This window comes from Charadrius vociferus, unplaced genomic scaffold (genome assembly GCF_000708025.1).
Source record: "Charadrius vociferus isolate BGI_N301 unplaced genomic scaffold, ASM70802v2 scaffold90, whole genome shotgun sequence".
NCBI classification, from domain to species: Eukaryota; Metazoa; Chordata; class Aves; order Charadriiformes; family Charadriidae; genus Charadrius; species Charadrius vociferus.
Window position 1 is genome coordinate 11,518,540 of NW_009647222.1, and position 18,410 is coordinate 11,536,949.

General features: G+C 40.5%; 1 protein-coding gene across 2 annotated transcripts in view; it reads right to left on the reverse strand.

Annotated features, from left to right (window-relative positions):
* Window positions 1-2,280: 2,280 nt before the first annotated feature.
* The window catches only part of WNT7B (wingless-type MMTV integration site family, member 7B), a 96,889-nt gene continuing 80,759 nt past the window's right edge, over window positions 2,281-18,410 (reverse strand). For both annotated transcript variants that reach the window (XM_009879722.1, XM_009879721.1), the window contains exons 3-4: window positions 14,967-15,238; window positions 2,281-3,001 (exon numbers count right to left, since the gene is read on the reverse strand). In XM_009879722.1, coding sequence (XP_009878024.1) covers window positions 2,522-3,001; window positions 14,967-15,238 — 752 coding nt within the window. In that variant the 3' untranslated portion in view covers window positions 2,281-2,521. The remainder of the gene's footprint in view (window positions 3,002-14,966; window positions 15,239-18,410) is intronic.

Consider the following 18,410-nt stretch of genomic DNA (forward strand, 5'->3'; position numbering starts at 1 on the left):
CTTTGTGCCATGCAGTACTTTTCTGAATGCTGCACCCCCACACAAGCAAAGCTTTTATAGGATGCTCTGAAACGTTATATTCTAGACAGCTAATCCAATAGTAGGACTGTTACCGTGGTGTTACAATAGCTGACAGAGCTATTTGAAATAGGAGTATATAAAAAAAAAAAAGAGAAAGTGTCACTTTGGTCCACTTTTCAGAGTGGTTGGTGTTATAATATATAACCTTTTTTTTTCTTTTTTTAACGCAGTGTAGTTCACAATAATTTAAAATACTCTATAGACATTTAAACGATATACAATAATATAACTTAATTGGATTCCTCAATCGTACTTAACAAATACTATTCTAATATATTTACAGTATCTAGTACCATAAGACTGTGCATTACTGTGCTTGGGAGCTTTATTTGCTTCCTGTCAAGAATGTAGTGAAAGTACAGTATATCACTATTATTCAACAATACCCATGAATCAAAGGGACTTTAAATTACATAGAGTGACTCAAGCATTTTTGGGGGCCCCTGTGACTTCTGTGAAGTTGCACTTACACACGCCAAGGCTGAGTTTTTAATTTCTAGCTGGTAGTTAGAAACCAACAGCAACAATGAAAAAAAATGAGCTCTTAATTTTGGATTGCTCCATGGGATACTCATCAAAGGGGACTGATTTTCAGAGGATAAGTGCTTGGGGTCAGAAAGGCGGGTTCTCATGAGTGTTCAGACAAAGGTCCCCAGGTGATGAGTTACTTTTGATAATACAGGTCAATAAATTACAGAGGTAATCCTGGCTCATTCACATATCCAGCATGGGAGCTGGTGGAGCAGTAGCCCCGCCAGCCCCTTGCCCCAAGAGTGCTGTGTGGTGTGGGAAGTGCTCCCATGTCTTGTGGGGAGGGCTTATGGCTTTGCAGCCTCTCAATAGAAGTACAAATGAATGAATGAAACAAAAGCTAGAAAGGCAGGTATGCAGACATTATGAAAATCTTAATCCAAGTTTTCAGAAAATCAGGTAGGGACCCTTGCTGCTAGCAATCATTTACGTGATTAAATGTGCTGTGTTAAAAGTGGGCATATCTGGCTCTTGGGGTTGAAATCACTAGATTTTACAGTAGTAAAATATCTGAGGATTTTTTAAAATCTCTCATAGGGATAAGGTGTGTGAATTAGAATTGAGTGCTGGTGTAAACAGTCAGCTTCTTTCTTAACATTCATGTATTTACCAGGGGGTACATTATTGCCAACCTTAGAATAACAATGACACAGACTAACGCAAATTTTAACTTTCTTATGCTCATGAAGCCACCACAGCTCACAGGTTGCAGCAACCTAGAGCTCAGCCACTGCATTTTTATTAACTTCTCAATTCATACCGAGCATAAGTTATTTAAAACTATTGGTAATATTAACTTTCAATCGTTAAAGGCAAAACACAATACTTGGAAGATCCTGCCAGTGCATTTGACGGCAAAGCCAAACCTTTGATATTTGTCGAAGCATGTCTTTGTATCCTAAAACTCCCTACGAGGAGCTGAGGCTGAGGGCAGGTGCTCCACGCCTTGTGCCTGAGTCTAAAAAGAGTCATTCTTATTCAGGAGGCAAGCGGGAAAAGTCTTTATCAAGCATTTGTAACCACAGTTCCACGTGATCTTTTTGCTCAGTTCTGGTAATTGCTTAAGACCTACAGTAATTGAAATCTCTAATAGTGGAGTGACAACAGATCAGTAGCATTGAAGAACTTAGGGAGAACCAAATAAAAAAATCATGAAGTCAGAGTTCCAATAAGTTTACATTTAGTACAGAATTAAGACATAGCTACCCGTTAGTGCTTAGAATTTTTTTATACTATTAAAAACATAAATAATTATTTTTAATGTTCATTCAAAGAGTTCCAGTGTCACTGGCAGCTGATGTACTTTTGTGAACTTTATTTTTTCCAAACTGATAGTGGAGTATTTCCGCCACAGATTTTGTCTCCCTACCAGCTGTTTTCTCTCTACCTGCTTTCTTAGAAATTTAGGTTTTTGCAGCAAGACTGCTGTGTTATAGTCAGTGAAGATTTCACTTCCTTAAAAAAAAAAAAGTCTTTATTTGCACAGGGCTTGGTGGTTTTGTTGTTGTAAAATAAGAGAAAGTGTCTTTTAAATTTAATGGGAGCTGCAATGCAATCAGCATCTCTGATATGTATAACTTAAAACATTTACTAGGAGAACTCTGCAACACCCAGATTGTAGTTTTAAAAAAAAAAAAAAAAGAGAGAGAGAGAGAGAAAGTGTCATGTGGTTGTCAACGTCACCTTAATCCTGTTGCCCTTGTTTCCAAAGCAGTTACAACAGCCAGCCAGCCAAAATGCACCATCCTTAGAGGTGTAAGTAGTGGGGAGGGAGCGGTTGTTGTGGTTTTGGTTGGGTTGGTTTTTTTTCCAAAGAAGATTAGATGTGCAAAATGATGCTGTCGTCGTTTGTTGTACTCCCCTTTCTTCACTCGTGGTGATTTGTTCTGTTCATTTGCACATGATGCCATTATTTGCAGGTGAACACCTCTGTCCTCTCGCTACACGTGTTGCACTTCACAAAACAGCACCAGTGGAATTTGCAATTACATTGCCACACCTTGGTGTACTGGTGTGTGTTGTACCCTCTTCCACAGCACATCATGTCGCACCCATCCGCATTGGGAGAGGTACGGTTGCAGAGTCGTCCCTGGGTACCGACGCTCCCTGTGGAAGCATCTTCCTCACAGTAGTTGGGTGACTTTTCGATATATACTAAATCTGTTTCCATGGGTTTCTGGTAGCTCTTAATCTGCTTGATCTTCAGGAAGGTTGGCTGTCTTAGTCTACTGGCTCGTACCACCTCCACTTGCACTGCAGCATTGTATTTCTCTTTCAAAATATATCCAATCTCTCTGAATTTAGGAAGTGTGGTCCAGCAGGTCTTAGTTGTACACGAACCTGAAACTCCATGACACTTGCACTCCAATTTCATTCTCTCTTCAAGAACCTATGTGTACAGACATTTGCATATTGTTACTGCAGGAAAACGGTATTGCAAGCTTGCCTAAATCTCAGTTGGTTTAGTTCATATGAATACTCATTACTACTGGTTGAAATTTTTCAAAGGCATGCTTATAAATCTTCTCATCTCCCAGCAGAATGCTCATAACATATTTTGTTTTACATGGTGCCTGGTTGGTAATGCAGTGTTTGTCATTTTATTAGAAATATTCGCATTCTGTTTGCAAATATCGGAGATCTTCTGAAATTTCAGAAGATGTCTTTAGAGACAAAGTAATTCATGGGACTCCAGTGACTTTAAAAAAAAATTCAAGCCATTGTCATTTTGAAAACAGAAAAAAAATGGTTTTTTAAAGAGTTTTAAGATTCAGAATATTTAACCTTAATTGACTTAAGTAATGTTCAAAGAACGTTTAAACATTTTTCACCAGCTTTAACATGACACAACAGTATATACTGTGTGGCTGAATAGGCAGTCATGTTCACTGCATAATTAAAAATTTTGCCTATACCAGCAGTGGCAATGCCAGCATACCTATTAACTATTTAACCCACAGAGCATACCATCCCCTTTAGAAGCAGCAGTCTTTTCAGTATCAAGCCCAAATATCAAGCAGATATTCAGCCACAAATACATTTTTTGCACCAGAGCAACAGTTGCAGAACATTGGAAGATACAAAACCCAGTGACAGGTCCTGCTCAGCTGTGAGCCAAAGAGGAGTATTTTATTATTGGTATTGCTAGAGGAGATTAATATAGAGGAGGTTAATCCAGTGTCAGATGGTCCCTAGAAGGGACCCAAACACTGGCGGGTGCTTGGGCTCACACTCCGCTCCCGACCTCCCGCCTCCGCTGCTGCCGAGCCGCATGACGTCTGGCATATCCCTCCTTCCCTGGGCACGGGGGTATGCCTGGGGGGACGGCAAGCAGATGCCCTCCCGCTCCGTGCGCATGGCGGAGGGGAAATCAGCCTCACGGAAGCGCCTCTCTGTTTTTCTGCCCTCGTGCTACCACTTAAGCCTGACCACAATTACACCCACAGTCATCATTAGCTTATGAAAATCAAGGCCTAAGAACAAAGCAAACTGATCTTTCCCCTTCGCAATGGGATGCTAACAAAGAAATATGAGCTACTGAGCTTGTCTCAAAGCATTACTGATGCTGCAGACCATCTCCTGTAGTGGTTTCATTGCAGATCCCAGAACATGACTGAAATGGGCAAAGGATAAAAGGGCCGAAATCTGAGTACAATGGCATAATGAAGTATAAGGGAAGTAAAAAATGCTTACTGCTTAAGAAACCGGCCTTAAAATAAAAGCTGTACAGATCTGGTTATCCCTGCAAATAGAGGGCACCCTCCTGAGTTGTTTGAGTTTCGCTTAAATTGTATGTTTTGTTTTTTCCCAAATTTCTGGGGTTTCAATATTAAAGAGAATGTTTGGGTTTGATTCTCCTTGCCAACATACAGTAGCAAGTACAAGATAGCTGAGCATCCCATTCAAAAATACCTTAGACCTTCTGGAACCACCGTTTTTTCCCAGGTCAAGGTCAAGTTAGCCTTTCAGAGGCAGAAAAGGTGATTTCCAGGAAGGTTTACTGAGTTAAGGAAGAAGCTCCCATAGCTGCAACTACTCCAAAAAGAAAATCAGCAAAGTTGTGATGAGCAGCTTTTGATGGACACTGGAAAGGCCCCTGTGCTCTCCAACTAGCTGTATCACCTTCCTGCCTTTCCTACAGAAAAAAAAAAAAAGAGAAGCCAGAAAACTTGCCACCTTATGCTGGAGCCGCAGCATTTCAGTGGCAGTGAGTAGAGGAATGCCTTATGAAATACACCAGGGTCTTTCAGGAATCCTCTGTCTCTACTTCGTGCCTGTGCAGAAGGATGTGATTTTTCAAAGATCCTCAAACAAGATTCAAATCCTGTTCCACAAATACAGGTTAAAATAATCTGTTGGTATTTAGATTTGCATGTAGATACGTGTAAAAGTGCTAATAAGCTTTGCTTGATATTGCTGAAATAAGTTTTTTTTAAAATACTGTGTTTCTACAGCTGTCTCAAAAATGCGTCAACATGCATTTGCAGCCACAAAAACTGTAGCAAAATCCATGACAAAAGGTGGACAGAGTCAACCTTCTCTACATCCTCACCAAAGAGCACTAAAATCTAAGGACTTCTAAGCATTACCAATGCAATGGATCTGCCACACCTGATTTGTGCTCCTCTTCTCCCTAAGTAGTAAACCTTGGTGAAGAACGGGTTTGTGGTTTAATACATGTTTAGTCAGGTTCTGCATGTGTTTGTGATGGCTGTTTTTTAGTTTGAAAAGGCCAAGTCAGTAACTTGCTTAGGGAGTGGGAGGAGGTGAAGCTTGTGAGGCTCCTTAGTCTTGTGTGGGCTCAACCCTCTGGACAGTGTTCCATGGATCCTCCTTCTCTCTGGTGGATGTGCTTCCCGGATACAATAGCAAGTGTCATTATTCCTGAAAAAAAACCATGATCTCACCCATTCTGGTGCTCTGGGTGATATCTTTGTATATGTATATTTATATATGGATGTGTGTGCATATATATGTTTGCCTCTGTGTGTTTGCCTTTGGTTGAGATGCTGCCATTTATATAAAGCACTGCCCAACACCCTCTGTAGTACAATCTCCAGCAACGTTATCCCAAGTCTTGATTTCTCTTTTTGTTGATGTCTTTCTGATGGTCCAGTTTTGTGAGTCATTTTGCTGTACAGAAATCTTATTTCACTGCTGTATTTTTTCAAAGGTTCCCACTGTTTATGATGGTGGAAGAACTTGCAAATGCAAGCCACGCAGGCTCAAAAAAGCAGAAGTTTCAAAAAGTATTAATTCATGATCCTGAAGCCAACCTCGCAGGTTTTTTTATTTTTTTGGAGGCTTCTCTCATGAATGTGGAATGCTTGGGGTTACAACACTGAGTGCAGGCCCAATCATCAGGTAGTTAAATTCCTGAATGCTATAATTTGTGTGCCCACAGTCAGCTGTGGGTATAAAATTGTGCCCAAAAACTTGGAGGTCAGGGAATACAAGGCCCAAACTAAGCAGATTCTAGGCAAGACTTTTTTTTCCCTCTTTCCACCCAGATGCTGCGGAGCGTTCCTCTCAGCACACTCCAGCTTTCCCAGAGGTATGTCTGTCTGCATGGTATCTCAAGCAGCTTTCCTCTTGCCAGCAAGGTGCCGCTGGACCTGGCAAAGGTGGCAGGACTTGACCCTGTTCGTTCAATGCTGTGAATGAAGAGCGACTAACGTTTTTCTTCCTAGATGTCCCTCCAGCTCAGTTTTCCTCAGCAAAATTCCCATCGAAGCTTTGACCCTGAGCCTTAAAGGTACTTATTTACGCAATCTAATACACTATGCCAAGCAAGGTGCCTGATTAAAGATTGAAAATCATTAGCTCGTAAGACCCACTCTCTCACCCGTTTCATTTGTCATATGTCAGTGCCTCATATCTAATCTTGAATGGCTTACAGCAAGATCTACCTCCCAGAGCAAATTCCCATCGCTGAACTGTGCTGCCTCAGACTAATCGTAGGAACATTCCTTAGGTCCCTTTTCCACATACAGGCCCAGTCCCACCCTGGTATGATCTTGCCAAGTAAAATTTTCTAACTGCTGCTACTTTGTTAAATGAATTGTGAAATATAACGTTAAAGCTTTCTTATCCCACGTATTTTTATACCTATATAAATCATACACTGAAAATGCAATTTGAGGGTTGTCTGTTGCCAGTTAAGTAGAAAAAGACTTGCGAAGGCTGAAATAAAACAAAATGATACGCATGAAAAGAAATCAATCTTTTCAAGTTCCATATCTAGACCCAACTGCATAACATCAGATACAGTTTCTGTACATATTAAAAATCCTATCTGGATAAAATATGTAAAAACAATAGTAACATTTTGTGTGTGTTTGTTTTGGCTTGCTTTTTCTGGTTTGTGTTTTCCTTAGTGGAAATGCACATTTTTGGACCAGATGTTGAATGTAACAAAATCCATATTACTTTTTGACTGCAGTGTCAAAAAGAAATAGAAGACTTTAGGAGTTTCCCCCCATCAAATATGCAAGTGATCAATTTTTGTTTTGGGTAGTACCAGTACCAAAAAAGGTTGATTCTGGTCATAAGATGTCACCACCTCTTTGATATTTGAGCGGCTGCAGCCACAAGAGCCAATGGCTTGCTGACACCGTGTGGGCACTGCCTAACCTAAGTCTCAGCACAGCCTGGTGTCCACCACTGCTGTGGTCTCATGGACCCACCTGGGAAACAAAGTTGGGTTTATTTGGGTTTGGCTTTTTCACTCAGATAGCCAGGGGTGTAACTAGCATTAGTAGGGTGTAATGCTACTCCTCTAATATGAGTGTCCTGAAAATATTCTTCATTAACAGCAGATCATAGAGCCCAAAATTGAGGAGTTCATGCCACGTCTCCTCAGGTTGTGCCCAGCCCTGTGAAAAGAAGACAGGGAGCCAGCAGGAGAGGAATATGGGTACTTCAGCTGCATATTTTTCTTTCTGCTCCTCTGTGAAGCTGGTCTATTGAACATCAAAACAGTATTTATACTCTGTGGAATGGGAGGTGAGGAACTGAATTACTGTGCTTGCTCCCTTTCTTGTTACATCCCTATTTTTCTTATTGTTTAGTTTGAGGGGAGCAGGGAGCCTCTGCTTTGCAGTGGGTAGTATCCAGCCACAGCAAGAGATGGCTTTTCCATGGCACTGGCCAGAGCTCAGCCAGACTGGGGAGCATCTGACGTACCAAGAGGCGTCAATTCACCTCCTCCTGCCCTTCACCTGCCTCCCTGGGTAAGGCACCCACAGTATCCTCCCTGAATGCATTAAAAAAATTGAAGGCCCACTGCTCTCTTTACCTAAGTTCTCCTCTTGGCTAACAGGAAAATAGGCTTGGGATTTTGAGATTAAAGTCCCCACTACTATGAGGATGGACTATAGAGCCTTACCCATCTGTGCCTCTTCCCTACCTTCTAGAAGAGAGAATGACTTCTAAGTTTGAGCAATAAACTCCTGCAATTGGTTAAAACTTTCTGAAATTTATTTTTAGTGTAATGTTGCAAAAAGAAAAAATCTTGAGAAGCACCCCTTAAATCATCCTGAAACTGGGTGCAATTGCAGTATTTTACTCTCTTTTCTATGGAATTTGTTTTCAAGCTTGAAGGTAAAATTTTAAATATCATCTTAAAGGGATGAAAACATTACATCACTGGTTTTATTCTGTCAAGCAATACAGAGATGTCAGTTTTAGGGGGCGGTACAGTAATGTTTTACTGGATGGGTGATATCTGTCTTGCATACGTTGCATGGTATGTATGGGCATGCACATTTCCAGAATAAAACCATTTAGCAAGTCCTAAAATATTTGGCTATTTCCCCCCTCTAATTTTAAAGCAAAATGTTCAAAAAGTAGGATAGTACCAGATGTAGCTTCTGGCAGTCAATATTAAGGGTGTGTTTGTGGAAGAAAAAAAAATAGGCCAGTAAATCCAGCCCAACTGGAAGCAGGAGAACTATCCTCATGAGATTTTGAGCCAAAGCTTGCATATTCAGGACATATGGATACGCATTAGTTATCCATCCAACCCACCCAAGCTGTAACACCAAACTTTTTGAAACTGGATTTATATCTGTCTGCAAATCAATTGAAGTGGGAAAGCGGAAAGTATGCCATCAAGCACAACTATCGAAAGCTTTTCTTTCATGAGTGTTCTCGCAAGGGATGTGCAGTGAAATAGTTTGTCTCTTTCAGAGAAAGAAACTTTCAGCAAATGATGGACTCAGGGCTGTAAAACCTGGAAAGTCACATTCTTTAAATCGCTGAAATGACTTAGGAAACAAAGTCACATTTTGAAGAATATTTTAGGCTTATAGGAGCATAACGTTAGTTGGCTTTCACTTTTGAAACTGGGATTCAGCCTCCACTGTGACTTTGGAGCATTTCATCCATTTTTTGGGGGACTGCTTCTAATCTTTATGTCCTGTCAGGTGACAGTGAGGGCAGTTTGCAACATATTAGGGCATGCTGTGCATCTTACAGAAGTGAGCTTATTAACTTAAACATTTCACGTGAAGTGAGTTAACACTTTCTTACACATTTTATGCACAAGCAACACATAAATATGTATAAACATACATAATTCTGTAGACACACACACTGCCTACACATATATGTGTGTGTGTGTGTACATATATATATAATGTGAATGGTGACCAACCAATCACCTCATTAGCTGTTCTACTGCCACAGAATGTCAGCAAAAAAACCCTCCCCGGTACCACAGTCCTGTGGCACCAGGAACTGTGAGAACAAGCCGTGGCTTAGATGGAAATGTTGTCCCAAGTAATTGAATAATCTCTCCTGAAGAGAGTCTGAATTTTAATATTTTTTTTTTGTCCCCAAACTCTTACTGTTTCAAATGTAAAATAAGATGTTGTCATCTTTGAGGCATTCAAAAAACACAAGAAAAACCCATCGACATCACAAAGGAATAAATACTGCGATGGTACCAGGCTGAATTGCTGGCAGTCAGTGTGATGGGCGTGTTTCTGGAAGGGAAAGAAATAGGCAGGCTTTTTCTCCACATAACCACAGTCATTGTCTATCATAAGAGCCTAATTGATTGATAAACTGTTAGAAACATTTCTTTTCTTCTTTTTGGTAAAAGCTGTGATCTGCTACCAATTTGTCAGCTTGTTCTTTTAGCTCCCTCCTTAAAAACAAACAAACAGAAAAACCCATTTTTGTAATTGAGATTCCCCATGAGAGCCGGTCATTGTTTTGAAGCTTTCAACAAAAAGTTAAGATTAATGGCGCGCGTTCCCAGATGTTACTCTTTCTAAGTTCATTTATCCCAGAATAAAGATGCTTGTTTCTAAAAATACATGGTAGAAAGCTGTCTCATAAAACAGCATCAAAGCTTACTTGGTTTTGTTGGTATTTAATTTTTCATTACTCTATCAAAGTTTTTGCCCACAGATCCCTCTGTAATCGTTCCGATTTGCAACAAACTATTCTTTCAGTAACATTTGCATTACACTTATACTTGTCTTCCTTTGGGGGCTTGTTTTCATTTACCACATTTGTACTTTCCATCCTGAATCATAGCGGCCATTTAAAACATGATGGTGAACTTAGTTACTTCGCTCTTTTACACCGCACGGCACTGTTTTGCCGCAAGGCGTAAATCTTCCACCAACAGCATCTCACGTCACCAGGAATCACAAAGCATTTATTTCTTCCAAATGGCACCAATGGCACGTTTATTATTTTGTCACTGGTGCTATTAATTACAAATTTACTAGAAACTTCACAAGTTTGCCATTAGCTTAAATAATTCATAGAAATGCAATGCAGAGCAACTAGCAGATGAAATGTGGGGCAATTAGGGGCTTCATTCTTTCCAGAGTCATCAGAAATTCCCTGAAAAGCCTAAATATTGTCTGTTTTCCAGGAGGTACTTTATCGGAGTGTTGTGCTGAGCATCTCAGCTGAGTCCCCAGAACTATTTCCACCCATCTGTTTGCAAAGTTTATGCAATTATTTAGAGTGTGCAGTTTTTTCCTCAGAAAGAAATTCCTCAGAACTCTATTTTTAACAACAGTGAAATACCAGTGGGATGGCTTTTGAGAACATCCCTATGAAAGCAAAACATCATGGTCACTGCTATAGTTACGAATGCCTCTGTCTCCCAGGCGCATCTGGGACAAGTGCTGGGAGAGATTGAGGATAGGTAAAACTCCTGCACCAGGACATGACAAACTCCATGCAATGGTATTAAAAGAGCATCTAAATAATTGCTCTGGGGACAAAACTAATGGTCAGAGTACTGGATAATCATCCTAGTAATGATCTTCTGGGCACCTGGTAGAGGTCTAGTGAGGTCATCAGGGGTCTTCCACTGACTTCAGAGCAAGTTGGAAATAACTGTAGGGGGGGGTGGGAGTTCTTTGCATCCTTTTTTCCTCATGTTTCTGTCTTAGGAGGCTCTGGGATTTAAAGAGAAGACTAAAATGAAGATAGCAGATTTATTCACTAAATATTGTTGTTAACTAACTCAAAAAACCAACTCAGTATGAACTATGCCAGTACTGAATAACAACTGTGAGCCTTACCATTATAGATTTAAATGGGGGGGTGTGTGTGGGGGGTGGTTTAATAGTGAAAGTGTTGTGAAATATAAGACCTTGGGAAATGGACCAATGTTGATATAATCAAGATGTTGGATTTTTTTTCCCTGTACCAGTTTTGATAAGACTGAACTGTAACTAAGAATTATTTTAATGGTTGGCAGAATCTCCGTAGGAAGCTACAAAAACATATATTTCCTTTACTGTCTTGGCATTCCCACCTGAAGGTTGAAAAAATTATTTCAGAACTTCTGAAGAAACAGAGAGGTAAAAAAAAAAAATAAATCTGAGTTGGCTGCGGTCTCCTTCTAACCTTTTATTCCTATTCAGAACGAGAGAAAAATACTGTTACTTTAGTCATTAATAACAGTAGTCATGAAACAGAAGCTTGGCTCTAAACTGTTTCCAAATTTTAAGACAAGTCACATTCAGTTCAACAGGATGGTACTGACAGAGTCTCACTCAGAGATATATGAGCTTTTCCCAGTTGTGAGATTTTAGACGGAGGAAAGAAGGAAGATGGAGGTTCAGTGTTGTGCTTCAGCAAGTGCCCAGACATAAATGCAGTATTTCTAACTTGCGCATGAGTGAGGACCATGTGGAGTATGTCAGAATGACACCCACACATAAGCAAAATCTCATGGTTTCAGATTTTGTGTTATGTGCACAATCCAATCCAGGTTTACCCAAGACCCCCAAAACTGCCAAATTTCAGGTGGTTGTATGTCAGATATCAAGTTTGCTTGGATTCTCAGAAGGGACTTGTGGTTTCACGTTGAAATTGCACAAAACTCTGTGGCTGCTTTCGTAAAGGTCCAACCCAGAAAACAAAGAAAACATATCCTAGTTTCCAGAGTTTTGTTCTAAACTTAAGTTTCAGTCAGTCTCAAATTCAGAATGTCTAATTTATACAAATAGCAGATGATCTCAGATGAACCAAAATCACTAAGTATTATATACTGTCCAACTTTGCATATTCATTTCATGGGAATGTATGTCATAACACCAACATTATTTCTAAACATGGCCCCCAAACCATCTTTTATATGAGCACATTCTTCAGGATTTGATGGATTGTACTTAAAAACAAAAACAAAAAGCTGTACCAAATCCTTTCAGTCATCCTTAGTTTTTGAAAGCAATATGATGCATTAATGATTACAATGAAAATATATGGGTATAAATAACTACTGAAAACTGCCAACACCAAAAAAAAGTATGGGAACTCTAAAATACTGTTTATGAAAAAGGGTACCTTGGAAAAAAAAACCAACCCTATATCGTCAGTATTTACAAGCCTTTTTACTCCTATCTCAAAAACACAAAAGTGAATGTTATAATTTGGGTTTGCAAGAACATTTGCAGCAAATTAAGTTCTTAGGAATGTTAAAAGAAATACATTTGCATGAATGCTGCTACCAGAAATATTTGCAAAAATACACGCTTCTTTGGTTTGCTTATGTCCCCCTGCTTATGAAATTCTGATGAAGACTAAAAATATAATTTGCTTAATAAGAATCAGCAATGTGGTCTAGTGGTTACTGGACTATATTTAGAACTGGGGGACCTGGGATCAGTGCCCGTCTCAGATATGGAGCCGCCTTCTGTCTTTGGGCACGGGACTTCACTATTCTCCATCTATGCATCCGCTTTTGTTCTTTTGTCCCTCTTCACATCCAGACTGTAACATGTTACTGTAACATGTTCAAAACAGGACAGGCATCAACATCTCCATGGGGGTGGTACAGTTCCCCCTACGGAGGATTGCCAATTTAAGTAGGGATTATAATGCACCTAGCAGTAATAAATGCTCCATTGTGAGCTTAACATGTGGCTTCCATCCTTTCCATCCAAATGCAATGCATGACTCCGAGGTGAAACATCCAGGCTGAGAGAAGTGATGAGACCTGGAGCTGGTCTTCCAAGCTGCAATAGAGTAGTGTGGGGTGTTCTAACCCCCAAACACAGCAAGTTTTGGAAAAAAAAGATTGTGCCCCTCTTAAGGATGCTTTTCTGTTTGGCTCTTCAGAGAGCTGTCTCCTTCACATATGGAGACCTCAGCATCAAGCACCAATTGAGTATTGAGCCTGTCGGTACATTTGAGATTATGCCCCATAACTGCTCTCATTCACTACTTTGAATTTATATAATACTTTCATCCCAATGGATAATTGTCCATACACCACCCTCAGTTTCACACACAACCAGCTGCAGTCCCCAGGAGGTTTTGTTGCATGGTCTGCGTATGTCATGGTTTCAGCTGGGATAGAGCTAACTTTCTTACTAGCAGCTGCTATAGTGCTGTGTTTTGGATTTGGGATGGAAATAGTGTGATAGCGCACTGGTGTTTTTCATTGTTGCTAAGCAGTCAAGGCCTTTTCTGCTCCTCATACCACCCCTGTGAGCAGGTAGACGGGGGGGAGCACAAGAAGCTGGGAGGGGACACAGCCAGGACAGCTGACCGCAATGGACCAAGGGGATATACCATGCCATATGACCTCATGGTCATTATATAAAGCTGGGGGAAGAAGAAGAATGGGAGAGACGTTTGGAATTATGGCATTTGTCCTCCCAAGTAACCATTATGCGTGATGGAGCCCTGCTTTCCTGGAGATGGCTGAACACCTGCCTGCCCATGGGAAGCAGTGAATGAATTTCTTACTTTGCTTTGCTTGTGTGTGCAGCTTTTGCTCTATTTATCAAACTGTCTTTATCCCAACCCACAAGTTTTTCCTCATTTTTACTCTTCTGATTCTCTCCCCCATTGCAACTGGAGGGAGTAAGCGAGCAGCTGCGTGGTTGTAGCTGCCAGCTGGGGTTAAACCACAACAATGTTAATAAGCATTCTCCAAAATACAGGTAGTAAGAGAACTGTACTGCTTCTGTCACCACCAATTCAACCATCTCTGCCCATCTCAGCAGCTAGTGCTTGGTGTAGGTGAAAACACACACGGAGTAAGGGAGAAAATTTCAGTCTAACTTTGGGGGCTAGACATGGAGGAGTGGTATATCGGAGTCTCCTACAACACTGGAGGGTAAAAGAAGCATTTTTTTACCTGGGTGAAAGCACTTTGAAGGGTATATTAAAATCTTTCCTGAGGTAGGTATATATTATGCAGAAAGATTTGTTATACTTTTAGAAGGTAAGCTTTGAGAGCTATGAGGATTGTTATTCACTGGACATAAATCAGCATAGCTCCATGATGTTCATGGTTTCCATTGCAAGCAACTCAGCCATGGTCGCAAACATGAAACTGTTTCTTCTTCCAAAGTGACACTTATGCAGCCATTTGTAGCCCACAAGCGCGACGTGGACAATTGTGCATTTGCTATGAAGTGTGTATTTCATTAGAGCTGTGGTCAAATAAATGTTTTGGGTTTGGATGGAATAAATAGCTGCAAGTGCTGTGGGAGTTCAGCAATGCAGACACTCAGTCCTGCCCCATCACAAGCCCCAACATCTCTTGTTAGATTTTTGCAAAGGAGATGAAAAATGCAAAAGATGTGATGCCAAACAGCTCCAGCAAAGTCCTCTCTGTTATCAGTGGGACTGGAGAGAAGGCTTAGGAAGCAGAAAAGTTTAGGTGAGCATCTATAATACATGGCCAGGTCTGAATAAAAAGAAACAGCAACAAAACATAAACATTAGATGCCATCAGGTAGCTTGATGTGGGATAATAGCAGAGAGAGGGGTGAGTTCTCAGGGAATGCCTCCTGCCACCAAGCCAGCCTCCCCCCCGTCCTCCAGCACACACGTTACCCCATCCCTCATCCTTTCTGGAATACCTTTCTTCCAGCCTCATTGTTGTGCAAGTTCATCAGCCTCCGTGCATTCTTTTTGATTTCTCGGGCATCAACAAACCTCCGGGAGAACTCAATGCCGTATCTGATATCCGCAGAGCAGCCTCCCCACTTCCAGCCCTCCTCCTGGTTGTAGTAGCCCTGTTTCTCTCGGTCACAGCCACAATTGCTGAGGTTGCCTTGGCTGCAGGCGGCCGTGACAGCGTGTGCAACCCCGGCAGCAGTAATGGCATAGGTGAACGCAGCTTCCCTGCTTCCTGTGGAGAGAAGCCAAAAGCTGGTGGGTTGGCAGAAAGGCAGCACTTACTAAAGAAAGTACAGACATTATCTACAGCAACAGTGTCAGGCAGGAATGTGAGGATGGCGTTATTTCTGGTGGGTAATTCTCATTCTTACATATTTAAAATGCTTGGCTCAATGGGGCCATATTACCCCAGGTAAGCACCAGCCATATGACAGTCTCACCTAACCCCCTTCACCAAAGGGGAATTTGGCAATGAGTCTCGACAGTGGTGAGGTGAGGCAATACCATTTGTTTTTACACTGTCTAGTCAGGTTTGCAAGCTGAACATTATCTATATCAGATGAATAGTAAGAGAGTCACTGGCAGCAATACTCACTGGAAAACAATAGTTACCTCTAACCATTGGCACTGCATGGAAAAAGAAAAATGTTCAGGCAACGTAAGAAATACCAGACCCTTTCAGGTGTGCTAGAGTGCTAGGACACAAATGGGGAAGATTATTAAACCACCTTTATAAATGCTCCAGTAGCACCCATTAGTGATGCTGAGTGTAAAGTATTGCAAGGGAGGCCTGCAGAGACAAGAGCTAGGTAGGTTTTGTTTTCTTTCAAGGTAAAGTAGAGACTACCCCTTTCCCTTGCTGACTTCTCTTGCATCTTAGTGTTGCTGTAACTACCCTTTTGCGCTCTCACTCTGACTCGAACCTCTGCATTACCTTGGCTATTGAGCATACAAGGGGTATGGAAGTGCTGTGGCAACATTATTTCCTCTCCAAAACAAGTGAGATACTGTCATGGAAGCACAGTGTTCTTTAGAAAAAAAAAAAAAGACCTCTTAGAAAAAAGTTCTTTTAGAAAAAAGTTCTTTTTGTTTTTCTATGATGATAGTAGTTGCCAAGGTTCCTCATTCCCAATTCCACGTTATAGCTGTTGATAGCGAGTCTACGAAGAGAGGCAAATAAACCCCCTTTCTTTACTAGACACTGTTTGGCTGAGTTGCCTGTGGGATGTGCATAAGCAAGGAGATACAGGGGCAGAACAATCAAAAGGGATGCTACAGCCCATCGGTGCTTTCATATGAGATCACACTCTGTCACTGACTTAATGTAGGGCTGGATCAAGGCCCTTGGTGTTTTGATGTTCTTATTTATAATGTTTCCCTGCAAGTTCCTTTCTCACCGCTATCCTTATTTTCTTCTGTGTGTTTATCTGGTGATAAACAGACAACTTGCTAATACTGCAGCCAAAGAATAACTGTAAAGAATTTGCAGAAAGTTGCTGAAATGCTTTAATGACCACACACAGAGCTCTAATATCATTAATGGATTTGGGAAGGAAAAAAAAAGAACAAATTTTCCAGAGGAGAAAAAAAAGACAAACAAAAAAAAAAACACCAACAGAAAACTGACAAACTATTTTTAATCTTTTTTATTTTAGGATTCACAGATATCATAGCTATTCTGGAATGACCACTGCACAGTGTGGGGGTTTTTATGTTTTATATTTCTTATTTTCATAGGTAGCTTCCTGAAAAGTTACACCACTGCCGGATATAAGAAAGATCGTACAAGAAACAATCGTAAACTGTTTTCTGGCACCATTTACTCATTTCTCCAAAGCAATAAAAAAAGAAACTTAAGGTAAGAGAAAAATAAAAGGGTGCTGTGTTCTTCAGGTATCAAGAAGGTTAAACTGACTTGTGTATTATTTGAGTACATTGTGCAACAGAAGGACTTTCAGACACAGAAGTGTTTTGTAGGGGTGTACTATGTGTGTAGTCTGGTTTGGTGGTTCCCAAACCGTGGTCCGCAGAACACTGGTGGTCCAGGAGGCCACGGTAAAGGGTTCACAGCTAATCCACAGAGCCATATTAAATGCTGTTTTTAATAGTGTTTTCAATTAAAAGTTTGATGATAATGATGCCTGGTGGTCCGCAAGAAATTCTGAGGGTTGACAGCAATCCAAAAAAGTTTGGGAACCTCTGTTCTAGTTCCTAGTGTGTTCTCTAAAAATGCGTATCGATATTCATTCCTCTCTTCTTCACCAGTCAGCTGAAGTCAAAGCCAAGACCCGTGTTTTAAAAGGTATCTTGTTGACTTTCAGGATTTCTTTCTTCATCCACTTTCAAAAAAAAACCCTATTCTTGTTCTATAAATTGAAAGATTGGAAATATGAGATATAATACAAACTACATATATAGATACATTTCCGTCCCTCTTCAGGATGAGAGTAAATGAGAAAGCAAAATCAGACCCAGGAAATTTTTTGAGTTCAGACACCTTTGAAACACATGTAGAAACGCTTATAAACAAGCAGAAGTGTATTCCTGTTGGGGGGCATAGCAGCTGTGAGCTACAGTTCAGTAGATTTACTCAGAGATTAACCAGAGAGATGTTTTAATTTTAAGCTCAATGTATTCCACATGTATCCTGAGTAGAAGGTAAGCCATTTTACCATGGCCACTGTGTCTGTTGATCTGTCCGTGAGTTTTCACACAGCAGTTCCCTTGATCAGTTTTGTAAAACTAAAGAATATCCTGTCTTTATCTACATTTCACTCCCCCTCACTCGCATTACACCCTTGATTACCTTCAGGAATAGAGGAAAACATCTTTCCTTCACCCACTTGAGAGCTATAGCAGTGATGGAATTATCTCAAGTCATGGGATAATACCAAATGGAAACCATACTGACTCTCTGAAGAGATTACGCTTCTGTTTCAATGCAGCTTTAAAATAAGAAGGGCTCAGAAATAAGATCTGGCTTGAAAAACAGATTCCTTTTGCAAGTTAAGTTGTCCTGTTAAGAATTAAGTTTTTTGGCGTTAGGTGTTTTTAACTAGAGGATGTTCCAAAACTTTCCTTGAACTTCAGTGTAAGCATTACCTCAGCAGCTCTCTAAAGTCCTAGGATCAGTAGAGTCTATCTGAAAATGCTGATGGGGGAGGGAAGGGAAACAGTGTGTCTGCTGTACACAAAACTTTCAATTAGCATGTCATCACTTGGAATCAGTTCTAAGCAAGTCTTTGTTAGGCAGCTAAAAATATTTAAGTAATGGTTGGTGTGATACCTGAATGGAGAACAATAATCTCATTTTATGGAATTTTCTGAGATTTCAAAAATATTCTTGTTCTGCAATCAGAGACAAGTCTTTCCAGAAATGTTCATGAAATGGAGAAAGATTATAA